Below are 24962 nucleotides of genomic sequence, written 5' to 3'. Positions count from 1 at the left end.
AGTAATTTTATTGGACAAGAGAAAGACACTTCTTTACACAAAGGAGTTTTTGTTAAATGAATTTTTAAAGGTCAGCTGCAAATAGTGTAAAATTTCTCAAGTAAAAATAAACAAGTTACACAATTTCTTCTAAAAGAAAGTGTCAGGTAAACGAAATAGAGAGATTGGTACTGTCTCTACTGATTCTTGAAGTCACTGTTTCAGTGATCCTACACAAGCAAAGAATTTGGCTCAATACATGTCCACATTACCCACGACACTCACCTCTCTCTGTTTCTGCTTCCTACAGTAATACAGCTAATTATTTCTGTTCCTATCTGAATGATACTGCGCTGGTCCAGAATTTTTTTTTTTTACTAAAAAGGCCTTAATTAGAAAATATCAACTGAACAAAATCCAATTATATCATGGTGATTAACAGGAATTACTGGATGTTTCATGAAATTGCCACTGGACATCTACATGGAGTGCCAGTTTATCACAAGTGTAATGCATGTGGATGCCCATCTCTGGAAGCATTCAAGGCCAGGATGGATGTGGCTCTGGGCAGCCTGGTCTGGTGGTTGGCAACCCTGCACATCGAAGGGGGTTGAAACTAGGTGATCATTGTGGTCTTGTTCAACCCAGGCCATTCTATGATTCTGTGATTCTCCACACAACCTTTGTGTGACCAGGAGTAATGGCCATGGAGACGGTTCTCAGAATCTGGATTCACTTTATCTTTCTTTCTTTTCAGGCCTCATCTCCAGTCAACGGCATTCATGCCATACAATGATGCCATACATCACATACAGCCACGCACTGTAATAGAATTAAAAATTTCAGTGCCAAGTATTTGTGCTTTCTGAGAAGCTGGCAGAAGCTCTAACAGAGCACACTCACATGGCTTCCTGAAGCTTGAGCAATTCACTGTTGAAAGAGTGTACTGCCTGTACCTTCCCTATGCCTTGTGCAGTTTGTTCTTGTCTTCCTGAAGGAGGTTTATCACAGTAAAGATAAACCCTGTAGTGTCTGGTTATTTTGCCTTTCCTTTGTATAAGCTGTTTCTCTTGTTCTTGAGGAAAAGAATGACAGGGCTGAAATTTGCTAGCTTAAATGGCAATGCTCTCTTCCTCTTTGTATCATTTTTGTGTTCTGCTTATTGGAGCCAAGAGTTTGGCCTCATTTCTGCAGCTTTTATATTTTTGTACATGATCGGTATATACCCCGAGCCACAACCAAATTCCCCTTGTATTCAACATATGCAAATAAAGCAAGCTACACACATTACCCTGAAAAAAAAAAAAGTCACTAAGCTTTTGAATTAGACGTAATCTCCTTATTTAATACAAACAGTGTAAAATGAGAATGGACATATGCATAGAGTCATTTTTCTACTTGGCACTTGCACTTACTTTCATATAGAAATAATTACAACATACAGGGCTGCCTTGGCTTTTCACTGTCATCCTGTTGGACTTAGAGGCTACTGCTTTCCTTGATTTCATCATTCAAAGAAATAATTTCTATCTGATTGTACTAAAGCTCTTGATTACTTTTTCTTGCTGCCTTTGTATCTCCCAGACATGTGTGTTTCCTTGGGAGATGTGTGAAGATTCTTAATGGGTTGGTGGTGACCTGAGTGCCTTTCTGGCAAAGCAGAACGAGGTTTATGTGAAACTTTCTTTTGCAGTAAACAGGAGGAGAGAGAACACTGACTCCCCACTTGCTTCCTGTGCTTTCAAACAGTGACAGCAATGAGATTATATCAGGAATTAACTCTGTCCATTGCTGGAGAGCATCAGGAGCCATAGGACTTTCTCAGACAGCAGGCTGTACTTGGAAGATAGAACTGGAGATGAAAAGTTTAGGGAAGAGTGAAAAGGAAAATCCCATCTGTTGAGGTGAAAGTGTATCTGTAGGTGAAGCATCATTCTGATGAAATGCAAAACAGATATTTCCAGAGGAAGAAGAATAATAATTCAAGAAGATATAAGGAAGAGTCAAGCTTTTACTCTAACCACGAGTAAGAAAGCAGCACAAAATTAAGCACAGGGGAAGCAATGCATTGGGAGGAACATATCAGCTAGATATAGGGAGCGATGACCGTTTTGTTATAGCAAGACATTTTACAAGAAAAGGTCCTGATGTGTTTCGCAGGTGAAAAACCCTGAAGATTTTTTCATGCATCCTTCCAGACCCAGTGAGCAACCCACTCTTGAAAGAGATCAAAGGGTCTTGCAGCCCAGGGTGCTCAAGGTTATTGGTTCTGCAAGATGAAGGAAATTTTATTTTTGGCAGTTATTAAAGGATCAGAAAATTTGGAAAGGCTGACATAGATTCAGAGGTCCAAAAAGGCCAGAAAAACTGCAGCCCGTTAGGCTGACTGCTGTATGCAACGCTGTCACTGGATCTGTGAGAACCCTCCTGTCTGCAACTGCTAGAGCAAGGTCCTTCAAACAGCAGCAAGGTCTGTGTCTAGACAGCTTTAATGGGGCATTTAAATAGGGACAGTGTTAAAAGGCCAAGACAGCTGGTTCTGCACAGTATCATTGGTCAGTACTTGCATCCTTGTGGGGTGTTAGTACATGGCCTTACTTGTTCCTGGACTAAAAATTGTGAGATTAAGCAGTTATTAAGGTCATTAGAAATGTATGTGGATTTCTGCCTTTAAGCACTTTAATACATAAAAATAGTGTTTAAAAAGTCCCCTGCCTTCTCGGCTAACAGATTATTTGGTCTACAGGCAATTTCATTTTTAATCTCAATTTTTAATGATTTGCAACTTTTTGCCTAATTCATATGTTCTACAGCTGCACAGATATGGAAGCTGGCAAGGCACTCAAAGGAACAGAACCAAAACAAGAAATCCAAACAAACATAAAATCCCGGTGTTTTTAAAGTCATTTTGGTCTCTGGAACAAGTAACACAGCTTCTAAACTCTGCCTCTGTTCTCATGAATTTTCATAAGAGAATTATTTTCCTTTTCATCGTTATTTTTATGCTAACATTAAAAGGATTTTCTGACACCAAACTATGCAAAAATATAATGAAGTGCCTTGAATTCCAGAGGAGGAAAGGACATAGCAAGAAGTTCATAATTAAAGCCGGAATCTTCTCTACCACTCCTTAGTAGGAATCTTTAGCAGCCATTTCTGAACCCTGGATTCTGCACGCTGTCTGTAGCCATGGTACTTTGCACAGTGTGCTTAGAGTTGAAGCATGCAGCAGATTTGGTATCTCTGTTGGCACTGACTTTCTTCTTTGACAGCCTATGTCAGTTTTCTTCCCTGCTACTAGAAAAGAACACTTTCTAAGAGGATGCAGTACCTTTTTTCTGCCCAATATGTGATTATTTTGATATTAAAATATTGTATTGATCAAGTCTGCCTCCTTCTGCTGGTGGATCTTGCCAAGATCAGCCAGGGAGCTGAATTGCTGATGGCATGTGAGATTAATCTTAGCTGTCACATTTGGTAGGGAAAGAAAGCTAATCCTTCCTCACTATGTCATACTTCATTCAATTAGACACCTTCAACATTGTTTTCACCAAATCTGAAGAGCAGTCACTTTCCACCATTTCTCTCCCACTGCTCATATTTCAAGTTACAATGGTGGGCAAGCAGAAAGGTGCAAGTTACTTAGGAAGGCCAAAATTCATGGCATATTTCTTGGCAGCATTTGACTGCTGAATGTGCCGGAGATCCTGGACACACAGGCTTTAACACCCACCTCTTTCTCGGCCAAGTGCAGGTGACCAAAAAGTCTAACCTCACCAAACCCCAACATCTCACATCCCTGCAGACATTGCTAGTTGGCAGAATGAAACTTTGGGACAAACAAGTGGGCTGAAATAGGTGGCAGACCCATCACAGGATCTGTATCAGCTCTGTCTTTCAGGACAGTTTATGACCTGGCTTTATTTTCTAGCAATAGTAGCATATCAATCGCAGGCAACATATACCTACACATCAAAGAGTCCTACTGCCCAAAGAGGCTGAAGTGGTGGGTTTCTTTTTTTTTTTTCTTCTCTTTCCTGAATCATAAAGGTTCCAAAACCTTGTTGTCGCTTTGCAACTATAGGGGGAAAATCAATGACATTCTCCCCGACGCCCCCACCTCCAATCCAAGCATCTTTAGACAGCTCAGCTGTGTTCTGCTTCATTATGTTGATTTTGCTTTTCCTAAGGCGAATAACATGCAGTCCTCACCAAAATTGACATGTTGCTGGTAGGGATGAGAAAGCAAATGCATTTTAAAAATATAGTAATATTCTTTGCCCTTAAGGCACTAAACCAAATGTTTCTTTTTAAAAATGACTGCATTGTACTTCTGTTGTGTGAATACTTGCTAACAGTGTAACAAACAATCAGTTACAAGCTGTGCTAGCAAAATATTTGCCCCTTCTGACACATTTTATTATGAGAAAGGGTTATTAAATTCACAAGAAGCCTACAGCAGATTAAACTCTTGAGGATTTTTACAATTAGCATACATTACCTAATATTTCATATATGGTTTTTGAATAGAATTGGCCTGTCAAACAACAGCCAATTAGAAAAAAAAAAATCAATCCCAAAGCCACCTCCAGAGTGTAGTCAAAATCCACTATTCAAGGTCGGTTCGGAAAATCATCAGAATGCAGTTTCCTATGCCAGAATAAAATGAATGTTAGTGAAATGTATGCTAACCAAACCAGTTATAAATATTATAAGGAGCTGGGTAATTTTAAAATCCCATCCTTCTTAGCATCTAAATAGGCTAATGCTCCTGTTGCTTATTCAGCACTGCGGATTTGCAGAGCTCTGTACTATGAATGTCTAAACATTCTGATGAATTTCTCAACGTATTCAGCGCTGTCCGTCTGGTTCTTTGATGGTGGAGATTGAGCTCATAATATCTACATCATTCCCAGCTTCTCAAATGAGGCCATCAAGAACATTACCCATCTTATATCAGACTGTATCTTAATGAAAGGCGACTAGAGCTTCAGGAAACTCCCAAACCAATAGAGAGAATTTACATAATCATATTAATTTATGATACTAACTGAATGCACATGATCCAGTCTAGGGACAGCACGTGCCAAAACACACCTTTAGGTGAAATTTGAAGATGAACACAATCGACATACTTGCAGAAACTGCAAGATACACATTTCATGAGCTACTTCCACTGAGTTATTAATGTTTCTCTTTACTGTGACCTTAAACCATGAAGCCTATCAACCATGCATTACAACCATCCATCCTTTCCATGTTCCTCAAATATTTAGCTCCAAAGGTTTCTGTATGGAACTCCTGTATGGAACTCCATGGAGGCTCAGGCTGTCATTAAGTTGCAATTTAGACATATATTTACCCATGAAAGTTTCAGCATTTTATAGCAGATTTCTCAAAAGCAAGCTATATCATCTGAGTCTCAAACAGTGATATAATTAGATATACAGCATTACATTACCTGGTACTTATATGGGTTTTGTACAAAAATTTAAAAAGATTTAAATATTTGTTGCTAATTTATTTAGGAGGAATCGATTTAGTGCGGATTATGTTGTTGGCTGGAAATATGCCACCTTACTTTGAATCATTCCTTCCCTTCTGAATTTCACTTCAGCACTTATTTCCCTTTGTTTATCTTGCTGTGATCCAACACACGTCTGTGTCCTTTCCATTCTGATTTTGTCCCCATCCATTCTTTGTGACAGCTTTTGAGAGACCAGTGGACTGAGCAAGGATCCACATTTCTTCACCTCTATCAGTTCATTTGGTTTAATCCTGAATTAACAGTCTTCATAAGAAATGGCTGCTCCTGAGCACATTTCCTTCTGTACTAAACTCTTTTTCTGAGCACCCAGATAGATTTCACAACAGCCTATCTCCACTGTCCTCCTACTAACTACTGAACCCTTGTACCCTGTTCTTGTTCTTTCTTCCCACTATTTTCTGTGCTGCCCTGGTAGAAAGCTAGGTATTGCACTCATATTTTTTGGTAGTACTTTTTTCCCCCAGTGTTCTTGCATTTCCTCATAAAGCACTTTCATTCTTTCAACATCTCCTGGCTGTCATTTGCCTTCTGCCTCGTGCCCTCTGTCTCAATCCTCCAGCCCTATTTTCTCAAGATTTGGCCGACTTGTTTCAGGAGAATTTTATAAAATTGTTAACAATGGTGGTGCTCTTTCCTACTAACTCTTTTAACTATTTTTATTCCAGTCCTTCAGCCTAACTACCCTGCTCTGACCTCCTCCCAGCTGATCTCCTTTTCCTTCCACTTTTCCACTCATAGCTCTGAAACTTCCTTCTGCCTCACTAAACCTCAGAAATTAGGTCCCTCAGTGAAGAAGTTATTTCTTCACTTAACTCTTAACTATTCTTTCCATCTCTGCTAGGGAGTATCGTATTAAGTATTATATTCTCTCTAGGTGGTCTCTCAGTGTCATTTTGATGCTTTGCCTCTCAGAATCCAGTCTTCTTATCTTTCTGCCTTATCAGACTTCTACCTGGGAAGTCTGAGAAGCTCTGTAGGCTCCCTCTGGTTTATTCTTCCATCTATTTTTCCTATTATTATCATTTCTTCTCAGGAGTGTCTTGTCCACATCAGAAGCTCACTATGTCAAAGCTAAGCATGGAATTGTTCTTCTCACATCAACTTCTGTATTTTTTAGTCAATTTCAATTCAATTTAGTGGGTGAAACTTGTTATGAAATGAATAACTCTCATTGTTTCACCAAAAACTGGAATACGAGTTTCTGAAAGGATGGTGAACTTCGGTTCTACAGGCAGCTGGTTAAAAAGTAAAGCAAAAATTTCTGAAATAACAAAGGAACTAATTAAAACACTCTCAGACGTCTGAGCTCTTTCTTTGCTAAGCTAAAATATTGTTGCAAATGAAAAATTTATACACAGATAAAACACAGCAGCTCAAGAAATTAACTATGGATGATGTCCTAAGTGGGAATGACCATGGTGTAATTCAATTTGGCACCCTTGGGTTTCAGGTAAACTGGATCAGCTAAGACTAGAAAAGTCTGTCAAAGGACTTGAGAGAGATTTAAATCCAGATGACTACACAGAATAATGGCACACAGCATTTCAACATACAGCAACAAAGAATGGACAGACTAATTTATATAACGAAACTCCAACATGTCCTTTCTGTTCAACATGGACCATCAATTTAAATGCCAACAAAGTACAAAGAAAGAATGTACAAAGAAGAGGAAAGAAAAAGCAAGGGACACACAAGCTTCCTGTACTTCAGGAAGCCACCATCTGAGGCAAAAGACTGGATGCTATGCTGAAAGGTTTGTTTTCCTAATGGCACTTTAAACTCTTTTTTAACTAACTGTCTTCTCCTGGCTTCTTCACTCTTTAAACAAGGGAAGAAAAATCTTACATTATGCTTTATTATTGAGTTACAATAACAGAACTAGCACGTGCACGGTTCTTATTAACTTTATACCCTTGGAAGACACAATTCTCTTTAGTAACTGCATACAAACAGATGAATAATACTAGCATAAGCCATAACAAGGCATGCAATAACAGGGCATGGTGCAGACAAGGTAGTTTTTGAGGCATAATGTATAGTGTGCTACTGCCAAGTAATTGAGGGTTTGAAAGAGCCTTTCTCCCACCAGAAGATGTTAAAAAAGAAAACTCCAACTCAAGCTTAAAAGTTTCAAGATTAACTAAGAAAAAAGAAGCTTGTATCAATTGGAGTGAACCTTTTTGTTTATTGAAGATTTTCTTCAAGGTTTAGTCTTTCTATTAAGATTAAAAAATGCTAAAAAAATCCAAATTTGTGAAGAGACCAGAATAAAGTTTCTCACCAAGAAAGAATACGAATAAATTGATGTAACGAAAAAAGATTACATCACACTTTGTATTTTTGCAGCCTTTTGAGTTTTTTGCTGTTGGAAGACTCAAAGTCATTGCGAAGTGAAACAGGAGAAAAATCACCTGAAATTTTAAGGCTGCCATCTCCATCAGTGACAGTTTAAATGCAATTTCAGAACAAAACCAGGCGACTTTCACTTTGTACCATTAAGGCAATTTGGAAACAAAAACAGTTCTTAGAGTGATCACAATCCCAGGCATTCACAAGATTTGTGAGACCTTTTTTTCGTGGATGTTGCAGGCGGAGCAGCAGCTCCTTTTAATGCTCTGAAGCATTTGCTTTTCTCAGAAAAGTAAGAAGAGAGGTAATGATAGAAATTACCTATTTGTCAGTATGCAAAGTTAATTCTGAAAAAAAAAAACCCCAACCCACCAAGCCCCCACCAAGGAAAATAAAGAAAAGGCAAATTGTGAGCTATTGGGAATGCCTGCTCTGCAATGTCAACTTACAAAAGATATTATCTGAGAAAATGGGGAAGAAACGAGTCTGGGAATTTATTTTTAATAGTTGGCATTTGACAGAGATCAGTGAATACCCAGGCAAAGAATTTCATTTTTCAGAAGTCATAATCCAGTTTCTTCATCTCTAACTGTAGAAATAAAATATGAAAGAAGAAATGTGAGATCACTTCTAAGTAATGAAAACAAGAATCAGAATGTCTCCGGATGCTTTTCCAGGAGCAAAGCCACACTCTGTCTCTTGAGATAACCATAGAAGAAAACAATGTCTCATTTCTCCAGCTACAAGAGATAATTGAATACTCAAATCTTTTGTGGGTAACTTTATGATACAGACTGTTGAAAATCTTTAGATAAAATGAGTTTGCCATGCCATCAAGATAGGAGGTACTGATTAAATCAGTCTGATTTTACTAAATCCTCCAAGGATGTACAATGGAAAGTCTTGGGAGAGGACTGTGTTTACTCTTCCATTAACAACAGCAGTACAGACTCAGCAGAGCCAGGGTCTCAGGTGAATGTCATTATCATCAGGCTACTGAGTTAATTTTGTGTAATTAATTAAATATTCATTTGGTCAGACAGGGACAGATACCAATTTGACAGTCCAGTGACTAGGGCACTCACCTAGGCTAATGAGATGGAATCCCTTCTCTAATTAACATGGAGAGAAAGGAATAAAAGCTACAGACTTTGAGGGAAAGTTATAAAACATAAACAATCGCCACTTATCAGAAGAACCAGGAGACACTTCTACCTGAGAAAGAAGGCTTGAATCTCTCTTGTACATTTTACATTTGAGGTCTACTCCAACCTACTTACATTTCCAAACTAAGACACTTTCTTGTTTAAAATCTTTCTGTACGTTCCAGAAATCTTCTTTTGAATTGACAGGAAAACCATTTTGTCAGAAAACTCTAGAACATGTCTACTCAATACTTACAGCTGAAAAGCTGTGTTTGTTTTACACCCATTTCAGTTCCCACTTACTCAAAATGTGCCAACGTGAAAAAAAAAACCCAACACCTCAGCAGGGAGCTTAGCTGTGCAAACTGAGAGAACAAAATCCGTACAGATAATACTATAAAATTAAGAACTAATCCAAGAACAAAGGGAGCCTATCCACCTCATGATGCACCAAGTTCATTAAAAATAAGTATTGCACTTCTAAGAAATGTAATTGCAGTATTTCATTTCATGAAGCTGGCAGTTGCACAGTGACTGCAGTACAAGTTGTCAATTCCATCTCCCCCCCTCCATTTGCTAATAAAAGTAGGAAATAAATGCCTGGATTCTGCTGGAAATTTTGACTTTTTAAATTGCCACCAAATAACATGTATTTATTTACAATGAAACTTTCAAAATGTCATTGTTAAAGTAGAGGACATAAATCCAATAATTGATAGCAAAATGGAGGCTTGATAATTCCCACTTAACTAACTTGCAGACTTGCTAGTCTTTCTGCACCTGCTCTTCCACAACAATTTAAGAGCAGTGCTCTGCAGAATTGTTTCTTGGTAATTACACTTCATTAATGTTACACAATCTATCAGGATATATTTTCTATTTACTTATTTATTTTAGACGGCTCTACATTGTAGCCAGCTAGGTGGCTTAGAGTGAATATAAAGCCCTTGATAAAAGATAAGCAGTCTCAGGCACTGCCTATTCACAGCCTTCAGACCATCAGTTGCCCCAGCCCAAATCCTGAGAGCTACAGTCCTGAAGCAACAACTCTTCTTAGTGTTAAGGAGCCTTGATGTGGCTTGTTCAGTGACAAAATTTGGTCTTTTGATACTGGCATTGAGAATTTAAGCACTGACTTTCATAGCATATTCCGGGGAGGAAGAATAACAGGAAGAAGGGACACAATGAAAAAAGAACTTTCCTTTTTAGCTTCTGAGATTCAAGAACAACTTCTGAATTATTAGAGAGAGTTTTGCATTGGTGATGTGAACTCCTGATTACAAGGCATACATGGTATAGTGTTTCCTTCCTTGAGTCCCCTAAAAAATGAGTTGAACTCTAAGAAGTGTAAAATGTTACACAGACATACAAAGATTTTTCCCTTCCCACATTTTAAGATATTTAAGATGCTCACAGGAACAACCATGCCATATATTAAAGTACTAGTCTAAATCCAGAGGTACAAGCACTATATAAAGTGTCTTCAGGTACTACTCTTTTCTGCCTGAAAAGTTAATGGCACAGCACTGCCTTTCTATTATAAATTTATAAGCAGAACAGTAATGTCTGACCAGACATATTCAGAGAAGCAAAACATTTTGGGTTGATTTCCAGCATCATTAGTACTCTCACTGTACAGAGCTTTAAAGAGATTGTAGTTCGGTGGCTCATGTCCATAAATAATGTCAGTCATGGTTCACTGGTTGAATTAATCTGACGTGAAATGACTAAATTGAAAATCTGTAGGTTGAGCTCTTGATGAGTTCTGGCAGAGCTCTAAGAAGGCGATCATAAGCTTATAAATGAAAGGAGAGTGATGGAAATTGAAATATTAAAGAAGCAGGATGTAATAGATTAAAAGTTAATTTTGATAACGTAACTTGTACCAAATAAGAAAATGAATGATGCAAGAAGCTTCTTTTTAACTGTTTTCACAAGTTTCTTTCCAAAGTAAGCTATCAGACTGAACTGCATGGCTTTGAAAGGGTGAGTCCACCTTTTTTTACCTTCTTGAATAAGCTGTCACCCATGGCTTCATTGCTTATCTATCGCAAACCAACGTGGGAAAGGTTTTAGCAGTAGTTTGAAGCAATCTCTGACTCAAAAATGAAAGCCAAAATACTTGCTGATGAATTCCTTGGCCATGGCCTAGGGTGGCCATGGCTGTGACTCGATCATTTTTCCTAGGGAGATTCTTTGCCCGATATGATGGAGGATCGTAGGCATTGAATAAGATGGGAAATTCAGCAGATCTCTGCTGAAAACCACATCCACCTTTAGATGGGCTGTTTTCCTTCCTGACAGCGTGGAAAGCCATGAACTGCACTGTGAGAAGCATGAAAAAAGTCTGAACCTAAGTCATTAGAAATTTAGCCTGTTGATAACACTATCTTTCACTACTATTGAAAGGCTCTAAAATAATAATTGGAAAATCTCCGAAGTGTAATGGTAAAATACAGAAGTTTTATGAGCAGTAAAGATCAGTGTTTGGTAAGTTTAAAAGTTAAGTCTGCATCATATTTAAAATACGATTGTATAAAGCAGCACATTGACCAGCATCAAATGAAGTGCAGCATTCTTTAAGATCTAATTTGAGAACTTCATACAAAATATATTGTTTGTAATATTCACTGCAATTGGATATATAAAACCATTTATCAAAAGGAAGATTTTAAAATGCAGTACATTTAATACATTTTCCAATATAATGGCATGTTGGAAATTGAAGAAAAGCTTTAATAAAACTCTTTTGCTGCAAATAGTCCCAATCTTACAAAAACATGCCTTTTTTTAGCACTAAAAAGACTTTTCTGTGGAACACATTCATGTCCTGGGGCTTCTACAGAAAAACCAGCAATAAATTTAGAATCTCCAGTAAACAGATTACAATATAAATACAGAATAATTTTCAGAGCATTGGAGGTCATTTGTAAACATTAAATAATAATTTCTGACTCACTGGAGAACTCAACAGATTTAAGACAGGGAGAAAGAGTAAAGCTATACAAATTCATGAAGTATTGCAGACTTGCTTCCAGCAATTCTATGGTTAAGATTTTTAGCATATAGAAAATAGAGAGAGATTAAGTGAAGAAATATGAACTACTGGGGAAAAGATAAACTTAATATTCTGGGCTGCGGTAAACCAAGAAAGACTACGGAATCCAGGTCCTTTGAGGATTCATGTAGTCATAGAGAAAGTCAGCCTGCAGCTCAAGGTAAATTGAAACCTACAAGGTCTACAGGGTCAGTGGTCAAATATGGTACTGCTGAAAGGTATGCTGAAAGCTTGTACAGCCATCCTTTTGTGTCCCACAGCTGAATACAGATAGCTTCCTGTTTGCATTTTAATGATAGTGATGATAATGAAGATATTTTACAGTTGTTTGAATAAGTATTGAAAATCCAAGAACTTCCCAGCTACTCCATATTCAAAGCTATTATTTTCTTACGGAGCCAGGATACACATATAGGCAGTGAGTCCCACCAAACTGTATTTGTTTGCTCATTATTCACGTGTTGGCAAATCTCTTGACATTTGCCAAGCAGATGACATTTATACAACTACTGTTTTCATTTCTTAGTCACTCTAGACTGCATAAGGAGCTTTCCAGACAAAAGAGCCAACATCTCTTATGCTATATATAGTTGACAGTCCAGGTCAGTCGTAAACAAATGCCATGGGGAGGTGATGGAGCTTTAAACTCAACCTTCCTCCAGATAACTAACAGACAGCACAGACTGAACTTTTAGAAAAGCTTGGTTGGAGCCTGAGATTTTAAGAAGTCTTCATGGGAAACAAGAGCATTTGGAGGCTAGATTAGCTTTGGATGCTAACTCTTGACAAGCTGCATCAAGAGGATTGTATATAACCAATTCTGCAGCCAACAAAATAACCCAATGAGACAGTAAAACTTTTAAAGAAAAATACTGTATTGCCCTTATTTTATCCTTCATATATTTGAGTTTTCCTGATAACTTTGTTCTCTATTAGTCTGCTGCACAAACGTGTATTCCCATGTTCACTTGCAGACAGGCCTTTTACGCCCTCACACACTTAAGTTTCATAGTAGATCTCAGAGCTCTAAATACTGAATTTTATACATAGTTTAAATGGAATGCTTAATTAGATATAACCTCTTAATGCCAGTTCCCTCCCCACCCTCCTTTTGTTATGATGCAAAAATAATATGTGTTTATAGAGAAAATTTGGGTGGGTATTGGATGTAGAGAAAGTCACTTCAGTAAGAACGATCCTGCAGCAAGTGGCATCAAGATTAATTTATCTCAAAGTACAATACAGCCAGTGACAAAAACATTCTATCTTATCTCCAAATCTCTTAGAAGGAAATAAATTTGGACCAGTAGTGTTGTGGAGTTAAAGCATCTGGATTTGTGTTGGGCTCTTTAAAGTCAATGAAAGATTTCCAATGAATTCAGTAAGCACAGGATTTTACTCAATTTTTATTTTTATTTTTTTAACAGAGTAACAGCCATTAGCAGAAAAACATGGGATTACAACCATTCTTCTCTTAATAAGATTTCTTTAGAAATGAACTTCATAAAGATCAGGTTAAATACAAGCCTCAGTCAGCAATAAGGGAAACATACTGGGTTTGGAGATCTCCTGGATGCCTTCACTGCTTCTGCAGTTTCCTCTCTAATAATGGGGGAGATGAAGTTATGATCTCAGTACTGAAAATTCTAGGTTCCACCAAAGTACAAACTTCATGGATAGCAAAGGAATAATAGAGAGGAGCTTAAGAAATTTATTTTAGTTTAACTTAAACGTAATGTTTCTATTCGGGGTGAAACAAATGCAAAATGCTATGTAGAAATCCTGGAAAGAGCAAATTCAACATAAATTTACACAACTCTGCACTGAATATCCATCCAGAGATACACAGAACATGAAAGCCAGAATTATTATTCAAAATGCTCAGTGGAAAGCCCAAATGCAATATGGACTTTCAAACTGCAGATATGGTACATGGACCACAGAAGGAGACTTAAAGCAGGGAATGGATGGAACAGGCAGTTAAAGAGGAGATTGATTTAAGAAATTAAGAATAAAGTCTCAATAATCAGTAACTCAGAGGGAATATTACATCTAAAGATGTGTAAAGACTTTAAATATCAAGATGATGAAGTGATAATTTTGGGTTTTATTTCTTTACTGAACTCAGCAGTCAAACCCAATTAGCTCTGTTATGGAGGAAAACAGTCATAAGGAAACTCTCTTTATGAGGAGCAAAAAGAAAGAACATTTGCTTAGTCTAGCAAAACCAGCAAAGATGATTATTTCAAAATAAATACTGAGGAACCACTTAGGAAAACTCCAGAAATTTTAGCTGGCTGTGAATAAATTTAGGAATAAAATTAGCAGATGTCTGATCAGAGGACTGATGCTAAGGATTCTTCCTGCTGGTGTAGAGGGGCAGTAAATCTTTTCATCTTAAGATAGAACTCAGTAGGCTAATGAAAAAGTTTATATGATACCTCTGCAAAGGGATTGAACTTAATGAACCAAGAAGTCACTCTGGTGCGTCTTTATATACTGCTGAAAGGAACTATTATGAGGAGGAATATCAGAAAGCAATATTCAATCCATCCAATAACATTGCCTTTGACTGCACAAAATAAAATATTTACAAATGTTAATTAAAGTTTGAAAGGTAATTGGTTATTTCTAGTTCTGCTCGGTGTAATAACTTTCTGATGATAGCAGAGGTATCCAGAGGTACTGGTCTGTTTTTTAATGAGCACTCTGATATCGTTCTAAAAGGAGCTACGCAGCAGGAGAATGTCTCAATGACCCTTGTATTTCCTCTTGTACTTGCAGCATCCTCGTGGTAAAGCAGAGCACAGTATGACAGGAGTTGAAGAGTCAAAGACAATGACTCTAGCAGTAAGACATCCACCTCAACAGCCATGTGCTCGGTGACTGTGAATGAAAAAAGTAAAACCCCTGCTGATAGCAGGAACAAGTTCATCTATTTCCATTGCCAAAGATGACAGTGATGAGGTCTACGCTCTCTAAAAGCCATTTTAAGAGCTGAGTGCAATCTTGTATTTCAAAAATTCCTCATGTCCAATAGGAGACAGTCACCTTGCACTACTCTAATGAGCTCTAAAGCTGATAAAGCATGACCAGCAATGAGTTAACTGTTCTGGGAAGAGAAGTACAGAAGGGCTAATTGGCTTTGTGATGCAGAAAGGCTGTTGGTGACAATCCTCTTGTTAGATGTTGAACGATTTCCACAGGAGATATCTGCTCTGCCTGAACATACTTCAGTAAATTTGCAATTTTCTGTGAATGTCTGAAAGTGCATTGAAACATCAAAATGCATAATGCAAAACAAGGAAAATGCTTGGGTCTGTCAGTATTTGACTGCAGCTTTAAAGATGAATGCAATACTTAAAGACAAGAGAAGTGGAGGTCTCTACATGTAGCCACTTCTTCCAAACACTGGCTGATGTTCAAAGGTCTTACCTTTACTTACATGTGTTGAAATAGTCCAAACTTAACAGTGCTGAGCTGGAGAAAGTCAGAAAACAGCCAAATAGGTACACGAAGTCTTCTCTGTTGAAAGGAGAGGTCATGGACAGCTTCCTCCAGAAAATAATAACCTGGAGGAGCTTTGTACAGGAACTGCTGGCAGCAAGGCAGTTAGCCTCACGATTCAGGAGGGAGTTTTCATCTTGACTGATGAAAGCTAGTCTCTCCACAGACTCCCTACAGACTCTTTAGTTAAACGTAATCTATCCTAGGCACAGCTGAAACTGAGAAATGGACCGCTTGCAGAATGAGACCTACACTTTACAGATTATCCTGTTTAGTAGAGTAATATGTGCTTTTAAAACTAGTGAGCGCTGTGCCAATATTTAAGCGTTCTTGGACTGGATCCCAGGTTGTTAGAGACTGTCTAGGAGGAAAAGCTGTTGACCTCTAGGAGTTCATACTTAAATCAAAATTTTCACAATACAAATAAAGAAAATAATAACTGTAATAGGGGATAAAGGATAGTCTCAGGCTCTTACGCTGTTATCCCTTAATATTCAGCGATTCCCTTGAGCATTGGTAGATTGATGGTGCATCATACCATGTGCTTTCTGTCCTATTAATGGGCAACATAGCCCACATAAGAAAAAAACAACATTCTTGATTTTCACACATCTGTAACTCCTCTGCTGCAAAACCCAAGGTCTTCAGTCTGTTGCAGAAGCATGCCTGTGATGACAGGTGGTCCAGAGATGAAATATTTTACAAAGCTTTCAAATTTTCACCAAAGACTTGTACACATCACTGGCACATCACATTAGGAGATGTACTTTGCTCTGACCTCAAAGGCTCCATTCTCTTTTGATTTTCCTGGATTCTCATTTATTTTTTTGGATAAACACCATGAGCTGCAGTTAAACCGTGCAATGTACCGTGAGTGATTAGATATTAGAAAGAAGAAAAGATTTCACAGAGTAATGCAAAATAATTTGTAAATTACAGAAAAGAAGGGGGAAAAAAAAAAGACCCCCCCCCCCCAATCACTTTCTGCATTCTGTTCATCTCCAGAATTCATATTGATAGAGGATTAAATGAATTCTCCAAGACTCTGTCAGAGGTACCGTTGGAATACAAAGACTAAATTTTGGCATTTTCCCCACTACAATATATTTGTTGAAAGAAACCTAATGCAATATGTTGGTTTTTATGAGTGTGTGTTTAATCAAATATTTCTATGCTTCCTTCTGAGGCAAAAATCTATACTAGTAGATTAGAAAAACCAATGTGCAGCATTAAAGGTGGATAAAATGTTAAAATGTCTTGCATGAAAACATTTTTTTCAGGGAAAATTAAATTTAATGACTCCAAAGCAGTTTGCAGACAGAAGTAAATATTGTTGCATTGCTACATGGGAACAAAACCCAACAAATTTGGAATAATTTGTTCTATTTTTTCTAAAAGAACAGTCAAGTGCTTTTATTTCCACTCTGGACTAAGCAGTTGTCTTCTATTCGTTCTGAAAATGTTAATCAACAAGAGTCTATTCGGTGCTCACAAGAAAACCACAACTGTGAATTCACCCCAAAACTTAAAAAAAAATCCCAACAGCTTTGGGGATATGAACAATAATTTGGATATTTTAGTTTTCTGTGTCCAGTGCATACCTTTATTACTTAATCCTCATAATGATCTTATCACTGAGAAGTATTATCTTGAATTACGTGAGGAGTCCCACGTCTCATTGTTAAAGTTACGGATTGCTCATGGAGGAGCCTTGATTCTCCAGGCAGGACTCAGTGTCCCAGAACACATCTTTTGGCACAGCACCTACCCAAAATGGACGAGTGCATTGTGTCCTACTGCAGAGACTCTGAAAATAACTGTATTTTTCATCAGTTAAGGTTTAGTATTAATTGAAAGAACAGTATTGGTATGGCAAAATTTCTAAACTTTATGCATAATTTTGACTGTCTGGCATCTGCCAGTTTAGTAAGAAGTGCCAAGATTTCAACCAAATAGGGGAGAATGGGGTTTATTAGCAAGACACATCCTGGCCCACTTCAGCATAAACTGAAAGAAAAGTAGTGTTGTGCAAAGTAGTTGGAAATAGTTATACTTTGCTTTCAGAACATTTCGAAGTCATAAAAGCTTATTAGAAAATCTAATTGAATAGCCTCCAGTGGAGAAATGGAAAGCCAAATAATCATGAACAAACTGCAGAATAGTTCTGCCCTATTATTGTCTGAGTTCTCTGTCCTACAGTTTGAGAAAACACCCAGTAAAACCTTACTATTAGCACAAACATATCAGTAGGAATGTGAACTGTGTTACACTTTGAGATGCCCTTTGTGAAATGCTTTTTTTTTCCCAAGCTGTACTTAAATCACGAATGAACAACAATTATTTTCTGAATCAGCATGAAAATGAAAAGAGAAAAAAACAGCAACAACAAAAAACAACCTGTAATCACAGCAAGGCTAAACAGGCAACAAAGTGGTTATTAGTAGATCCAGAGCTAATTAATCATCTCCCAGGTCTGATTCTGTTATAGCACATCATATCATATGGATTGCTCATGCATTCAGGCTTTGATACACATTACCACATAAATCATTCAGCACTAAATGCCACGAGCTTAGGAACAAGCCCTCCCTCCCTTCGGTCAGGCCACTGGCAATGTGGGAGTCAGGTTTGCAGTGCAGGAAGACATCAGCCCCAGAGGAGCACTTGGTGTTGTGCCAGCACCTCGTTAGCATCTAGCAGTGCTGGCAGAGCATGAAAGCAAGAGAAAATACAGGCAAGCATAAGTCAGAGAGCAGATCAAAAAGCAGGGTCAGGGTTTATAGGCTCCATTTAGCGCATTTTAAAGGGCAACTGTTGGTCTAGCATAGGGACATCAAGGAATAGGGCTGCTTAAAATTCCTGCACATGTGCACAACTTTCCAAGAAACACCTAAAAGTGCATTTGTTGTGGGGCAAAGATTTTTTCTGCAATATTCCCAAGCAGTTTGTAAATGCAGATGGGTCACTGACATTCCTACAATTACTAATTTTCTTCCCTTCTGAATTGGATACAACCTGAAGCATAATTAGCACACAGAGCAGCAGAAGTAAAGCATGCTCAGTTTCATATACGAGGATCTTCTGCTGGACTTGTTTTTGACAGGGCCAGAAATGGAGTACCAATGGCAGGTATTGTGCGGAAAGACAGGGATATTTGCCTGCTCACTGCGACTGAGTGAAGCTGCCAACATTGATGTGTTGGTCAGAACAAGGCTTTGATGTGAAATTTAGAAGAACAGATGTTTTATCTGGGAGCTTCTCCAGATCTTAAAAAAAAAACCAACTCGATATTGGCCTCTTTTGTCAGCAGCAGTGGCACGAAAGGACTGAGGAAACACTGAGTAAATAGCTGCATTTCTAAGTCACAGCAGAGAAGCAGCAATGTTGCATGATTAGCTCTGTGAGTGACTACAGCCATAACTAATTGCTGATTGCCAGCTAAATGGACTGAACAACACGGTAAGCCCTGGCCATGTTAATATGGCCACTGGTTTTCATCTCTGCTCACTCCTTTCCAAAAAAAACCCAAGAATGCCATCTCTCCTCAATGGCAGCTATACTAGCAAAGCCAGCTGAGACGAATGGCATGAAGGTTTACCAGACTGCAAATGCATGACAGATCTTTGAGAGATATTAACTACTGCATTATATGCAAAACTGGACTAATAAAGACTGTTCCTCATAGATCATGTCCAAACTGAAAGGAGTGTTAATCCACACAAAAGATTTAGAAAAGCTCTATCATTAGTCCAAGGGTTATTAAGCAGTATAAGAGAATTCCTTCAAATTTATCTTCTTTGCCTTTTCTCTAAATGACATCACCAATTTGTACTGTAAATGCCTGTCAAAACTCTATTATCTGTCTGAAATACCTCTCAAAATGCCTTCTTCCCAGTCTTTGAGCAGCAAGGCTGTGCATGTGGCTGGGAGGAAAGGAGGAGGCTGCCCAGGAGGGTTCAGACAGCGTTTGGGGCTCCTTGATAACTTCTGGGGCACCTCTGGGGCAGAGCCACCCCAATCCACCTGCACTGAGCTGCTCTCTATGGACCCATCCTATGTTCCAACCTGCAGGGCCAGTAGGTCCAATTTCTGTGGCATCAAAATCTCAGCTCTGTTAGTGAAATACATGATATTTGTGCTGCCAGATGCAGTGAGCTATGCCCTAAAGCCCTATGGACTGAGTTAGCCATCATGCAGCCAGGGTCTCAGTACACAATAACAAGTTTCCATTTAACTCAATTTTTTACACTATTATCTAATACACTATTATTCCTGAAGTAGTTTAAAAAAGTGCGTATTCTAGCAAAAAGGAAATAAAACAGCAATAACATTGTGTTGTCACTGGTGATTTCAAAGTTAGCTGCCTTATGCCTGGAAAAATGCAGTTTCCTTGGGCTGCAACTATTCAGTGGGCCAGGTAATCAGGTGATGCAAATCAGTGGAGTTCTGTCTGGATGCCTCAGCAATAATGCAAGATGTTGCTCTCATGATTGCTTTTTGCTGAGCCTACATGCTTTGTAAAGCCACTACAGCAAGTTGATAATGATGCATGAAATGGAAAATCCTTCTGTGCACACCCAAATGCTCAGTGGATGGGCAAAGCAATCACAATGGTGCTCTGTTATTTGGTGGCTCTTAGTACACGTGTGCCCATGCTAATATATTCAGGCATTTGCTGATTTCAAATAGGTGCAACTCCACCTTTTAAATGCATTTATTCCTGATTAACACATCTTTTAATATGACTGGAGACAGATGTACAGCAGAATTCAGGTCACGCACTGAATAAAGAACACAAAGTTGTGGGACTGAAGATGAAAATCTTCAGTGGTGTCACTCCACTGAGTTAGATAGCAGGGAATTTGGCCTGGTTATGTACCTCATTGACGTGTCAACCCCTTGAGGCAATGGTGGCTGGGTATTTTGAGAATAAAAGCACTTAAACACTTGGAGCATATGTGCCACTATCACACTTCAGCAGTAGTTCTTTCCGTTCTACAAAACTTGCTGGAAATTGTTTGGAGAATTTTCAAAGTAAGTTCTCGAGAGTTTTTTATTCATCTCCATGGACACAGAGCTACTCAAAGGTTATCTGAAATAGCTGCAGGCAGCGGAGGAATCATAGAGAGATCACATGAAACATAGCCTGGTTTCTAGAAAAGAGGGATATTCAGCTCCTCCTCTATACCATTGCTGTGCACCATTTTGACCACTTCTGGGACACACTGAAAATAGCTCAGAAAGCATCTTGCTCAACATTTATATCTGTATATCATGATGACGCCTATCTAATGCAGGTGCCACAAATCCATCTCAACTCAAAAATGTAAGCTACATAATGCCAAAAATGTCACCAGAATGTAAGCTTTGACACAACAGTACCCCTAAAATCCTTCAGGAATTCATCACATATGGAAAACTGAAGATTAAATGTACTGCCTCATGTACATTACACCATTAACTTTGTTTTGTGAATCTAAGATAACATATATATATTTTTTCCACTGGATTAGCTTCCTCAACAAAGCATAGTGAGATAAGATGAGACGTAGTACTGGCAGAGGGGAATCAGATCATCCTGAATTTAGTTCTGCTTGAAGAGTTATGGAACTGCAGCCTTCACTGGCAATGACATTTAGGGATATGAGTTGTTACAGGAAAATTTTTGTTTTCCTTCTAAATAGGAAAAGAAATTGGAGATAAGTTTTCAAATTATTTACTCAAACGCACTGAAAGCAACACAATGTATTTGTCTTAATATACAGACAAACCAATCACATTTGCTCATTACAGCAGTACAGATTTTATTTGACAGCTGTTGGCAAGAGAGAGGGTTTATTTCTCAGTTTTTCTGGCTCTTGGACTGACTCTGGAGATACTCAAGCCCAGTTTCCCTATAGCTTGTTCTACTTCCAATGAAAGGCAATGTTAATTTGTTTCCTCTGAATTTCTTTATAATATCCTTCATTCTCGATTGTAGCATATTTCAACTTATCCTTGGTAGGCTTATCTTTATTTGTATCTTCTCTCAGTGAAGTTCTGTGGTCTAATATGAACATACTGGCCAAAGCTCTTAACATATTAAATTATTCCATTTGCTCTCAATTCAGTCATTCAACAATACAGTGTGGAGCTTTCTGTAATTACGTGACTTCCCAGGGAAATACTCTGCAAAGTTCCATCATTTTTTGGTTCCTTACCAAATATAAGCTGAAGCTTGATTTTTTTTTTTTTTTTTTTAAGTTCATCTGTAGTAATCTCTTTTTAATTGCTTCTCATTTTGCTTGTTCCCATCATTCTGGGCATCTGAAGCCATAAAACCATCAAACAATGTAGTTCCCTTACCTGTGTACCAGCTGCTTGCGGCTTACACAAGTGGCAGTTTCATAGTCATGAGTGACACACACTTTATGTGGGCTGCACTTCACCTTCAAACACGGATCTTTGGATGGATCAAGAGCTACAAAAAAACATAGAGGAAAAAAGTTAGAAGTACATACGAAGTTACCTTGTGGCTGACAGATTACAAGTGTCCTGAGGAAATACTCAGCCACTTTGCAGTATGTGCCATTGTCTGCAGACTGTAAGGTAAATGGAGATGTGTAAGTGGAAGTATAGAGGGAATACTTAAAGATTCTTATTACTGAATAGTGTTCTGATAATAACTTGGCATTAAAAATAATATTAGACATTGTACTTCAGGAAAAAGCTCTGGTATAATAATCTTCTGTTATGCTCTTTATTTCATAGAAAGGTTATGATGGAATAGAAAGCCACAAGTAACAATAATACCAATAACATTATCCTGGACTTTCATACAACTGTTATCAGCAACAGTTCTGCTGGAAGTGGGATTAGTGAGCGTGATGAGTTACGACTTCAGAGTAAATATGTCCAAGTTGTTGTCTTTGTTCATGCTCCCTAAGGAAAATTCTTCCTCCAAAGTTGCTCCCTATTCTCCATCCTTCATTACCCAATGCTCCACCACTTGGTGGTTGCTCTCCAGCTTTGGTCTGAAGCCTTTATTCCTCGAGGATCAATCACTGCTGCTTTGTCTCTTTGTCCAGTGTGGACCTGAAGGAGTGAATAATGCTGTACCCTAATGACAATGCAAAACAGGTTTAAAGGACTGCAGATACAAACTAATTACCCAAACTGGCACTCGGATAGAACACAAGGATGAACACAAACACCTACATGTGCGCACACACTGCTCATGTGAAAAGCTTATTTGAAGATTGAAAGATCACAGCAACCCACTGCCATGTTTCAGTGAGAGGTTCCTGCAAGAATTCCCATTTAGGGCAATGAACCAAATCCCCCTGAATACAGTGAACACTCTCTGAAAAGAGGCAGTGAGATTCCGAGGACTTCTTTATTTGTTTCTCTGTGCACAAAAATCACTCTTAACAGTAATGAAGAAATTAGAATGTGGTGTGTTACACTGAGTCTTGCTAGAGCTGCACACATGCTTTCCCTCTGCTCTTGTAAGTGAAGGTATTAAGCATGTATCAGAGGACTCAGGTGGTAAAATTAGGATTTGTTTTAGGATTATCCTGTTTAGTGCTCACAGTGAGAGAGCTGGAATCAGTGGAGGCAGGAGCTGCTCCTTTGCAGAGGGGGGATGCTGGTGCATGAGGAGCAGCCCTGTAGCATTCTTCTGGGCCCAACAGAAGCTCAATAGGGCAGACAGTATTTGCTGCCCTGTCTACGTGCAAACCAAGCTGCTCCTGCCAACTTTCTATAGACTGCTGCCTTAAGTGAGTGCTGATTTGGTAATCTTTCAAATGAAAAAAGAGAAGTGATACAGTGCTGTACTGGATACCACTTCAATTACAGCGCTGATCCCACCAGGGAAAATCTCTTATAAATACTTTTCTGCAATCAAGTTCTATTTGAAAGGCTATCTATCTAAATTTATTCTCTAACAAAAGGATGCTTCTAAAGACCAGCAATAAGTTGTATCTGCCAGGAAGAATTACAAATATTCCAAAAATGGTTATGTGAATACTCAGAAGGGAAGTCACAGCCGTATGCAGGAATTTCACCCTGAAGTGATTTTTAAATAAGCTTTTTTTGGATATTATTTTGCCATAGACTCAACTTTCTGTTCATCTGGAAGGTGTCTTTAAAATCCATTTTCCTTCCCCCTTTCCATCCCACAGTGATGGGTCATTTTTTGAATTGGGTAACTCAGTTTCATTTTTGGAACGATGTAAAGATCTTACTGCAAGTTATGGTGACTCATGAAGCTCAGAGAAACTTTCAAATGATACTACTTGAAGTACAAGAAGTTACGGTTTGCTAAGCACCAGATTTCTTTATGTGACAGTAAATATATACCCAACAAGCAGATAACACTTCTGTTTCTCTTGCAGTGCTGAAGCCTTGCAGCTGTTCTGCTGGTTTAAACAGCAGTAGCTACAAACTCTTACCACATTAGCACCCATCACACATTTTCAATGGGCAGTTGAGCATCACCAGTGTACGTGTATTTATTTTGGTGAAAGGCACGGGGAAATTGCAAAAACAAAAGTGTTAAAAGCTTCTTTTTCTCCCTTAAAAAAAAAAAAAAAAGTCATCAAAATTGATAGAAAAGTGAGCAAGGAAGGAGAACAGACCATCTGTGTCCTGTACCACAAGCAACCCATCAACAACACCCAAAGAGTTGCTATGAGGAAAATACACAGAGAGTGTTTGAGAAGCCTGTCTGTCCAACTAAGAGACCAGAGACTGAAAATTCAGGGGTGCTTTGCTTTTGGTTTCTGGTGTCTTTTGTAACAGTGGCACGTGAGGAGAAGCAGTGATTCTGGTCCCAGCTCACCAGCCCCCATCCGCTGCTCATTACATCCCCAGAAAAGCAGTGGGTGAGACATAACGTCCTTAATCCTTTTTCTTCAGCTCTCACCAGAGACTGAAACAAAGTCTGAGGCAGATATCTGTAAGAAAAGCATTAACGAGCAGAACTTGGTTAGCCACTGGTCTGGTCTAGCCACTCTGTATTAACACACATGAACGTTGTCTGCTTTTGCTGGAGACACATCCTAGATGAAAAACACTGCGTCAGTGCTGCAGTCCTACAAGTCACACCCACGGTGCAGACAGGATAGGTATGCTTGTTTTCATCCTAACCTTGAAAAGCTGGTTTGGAAATAAAAAAATGGTCCCACTCAAAAGGACAAATGTTGTTTGAAGAACAGCAATGGTAAAGGATGTGGTTGGAAACACTAGTAGCTGTTTCCTTTGAAATCAGGCCTAAGAACTCTCAACCTCAGTGTCTTGCTTTCTTGCTTCTAAAATATGAAAATAAGAATAATAATAATGGCAATAGTGATACATAAGGCTTTTAATAAGCACTCGTTGGATGAATTAT

At 38.4% G+C, this 24962-nt stretch overlaps 1 protein-coding gene across 1 annotated transcript in view; it reads right to left on the bottom strand.

Annotated features, from left to right (window-relative positions):
* SPOCK1 (SPARC (osteonectin), cwcv and kazal like domains proteoglycan 1) overlaps nucleotides 1-24962 on the bottom strand; it is a 257009-nt gene that overhangs the window by 91424 nt on the left and 140623 nt on the right. Inside the window, exon 4 of the mRNA XM_042881785.1 lies at nucleotides 21935-22049. Coding sequence (XP_042737719.1) covers nucleotides 21935-22049 — 115 coding nt within the window. The remainder of the gene's footprint in view (nucleotides 1-21934; nucleotides 22050-24962) is intronic.

Source organism: Lagopus leucura, unplaced genomic scaffold (genome assembly GCF_019238085.1).
Source record: "Lagopus leucura isolate 7727_CA_CO unplaced genomic scaffold, USGS_WTPT01 Super-Scaffold_100030, whole genome shotgun sequence".
Lineage (NCBI taxonomy): Eukaryota > Metazoa > Chordata > Aves > Galliformes > Phasianidae > Lagopus > Lagopus leucura.
Note: the sequence above shows the minus strand (reverse complement) of the source record. Positions and strands in the feature narration are given on the sequence as shown.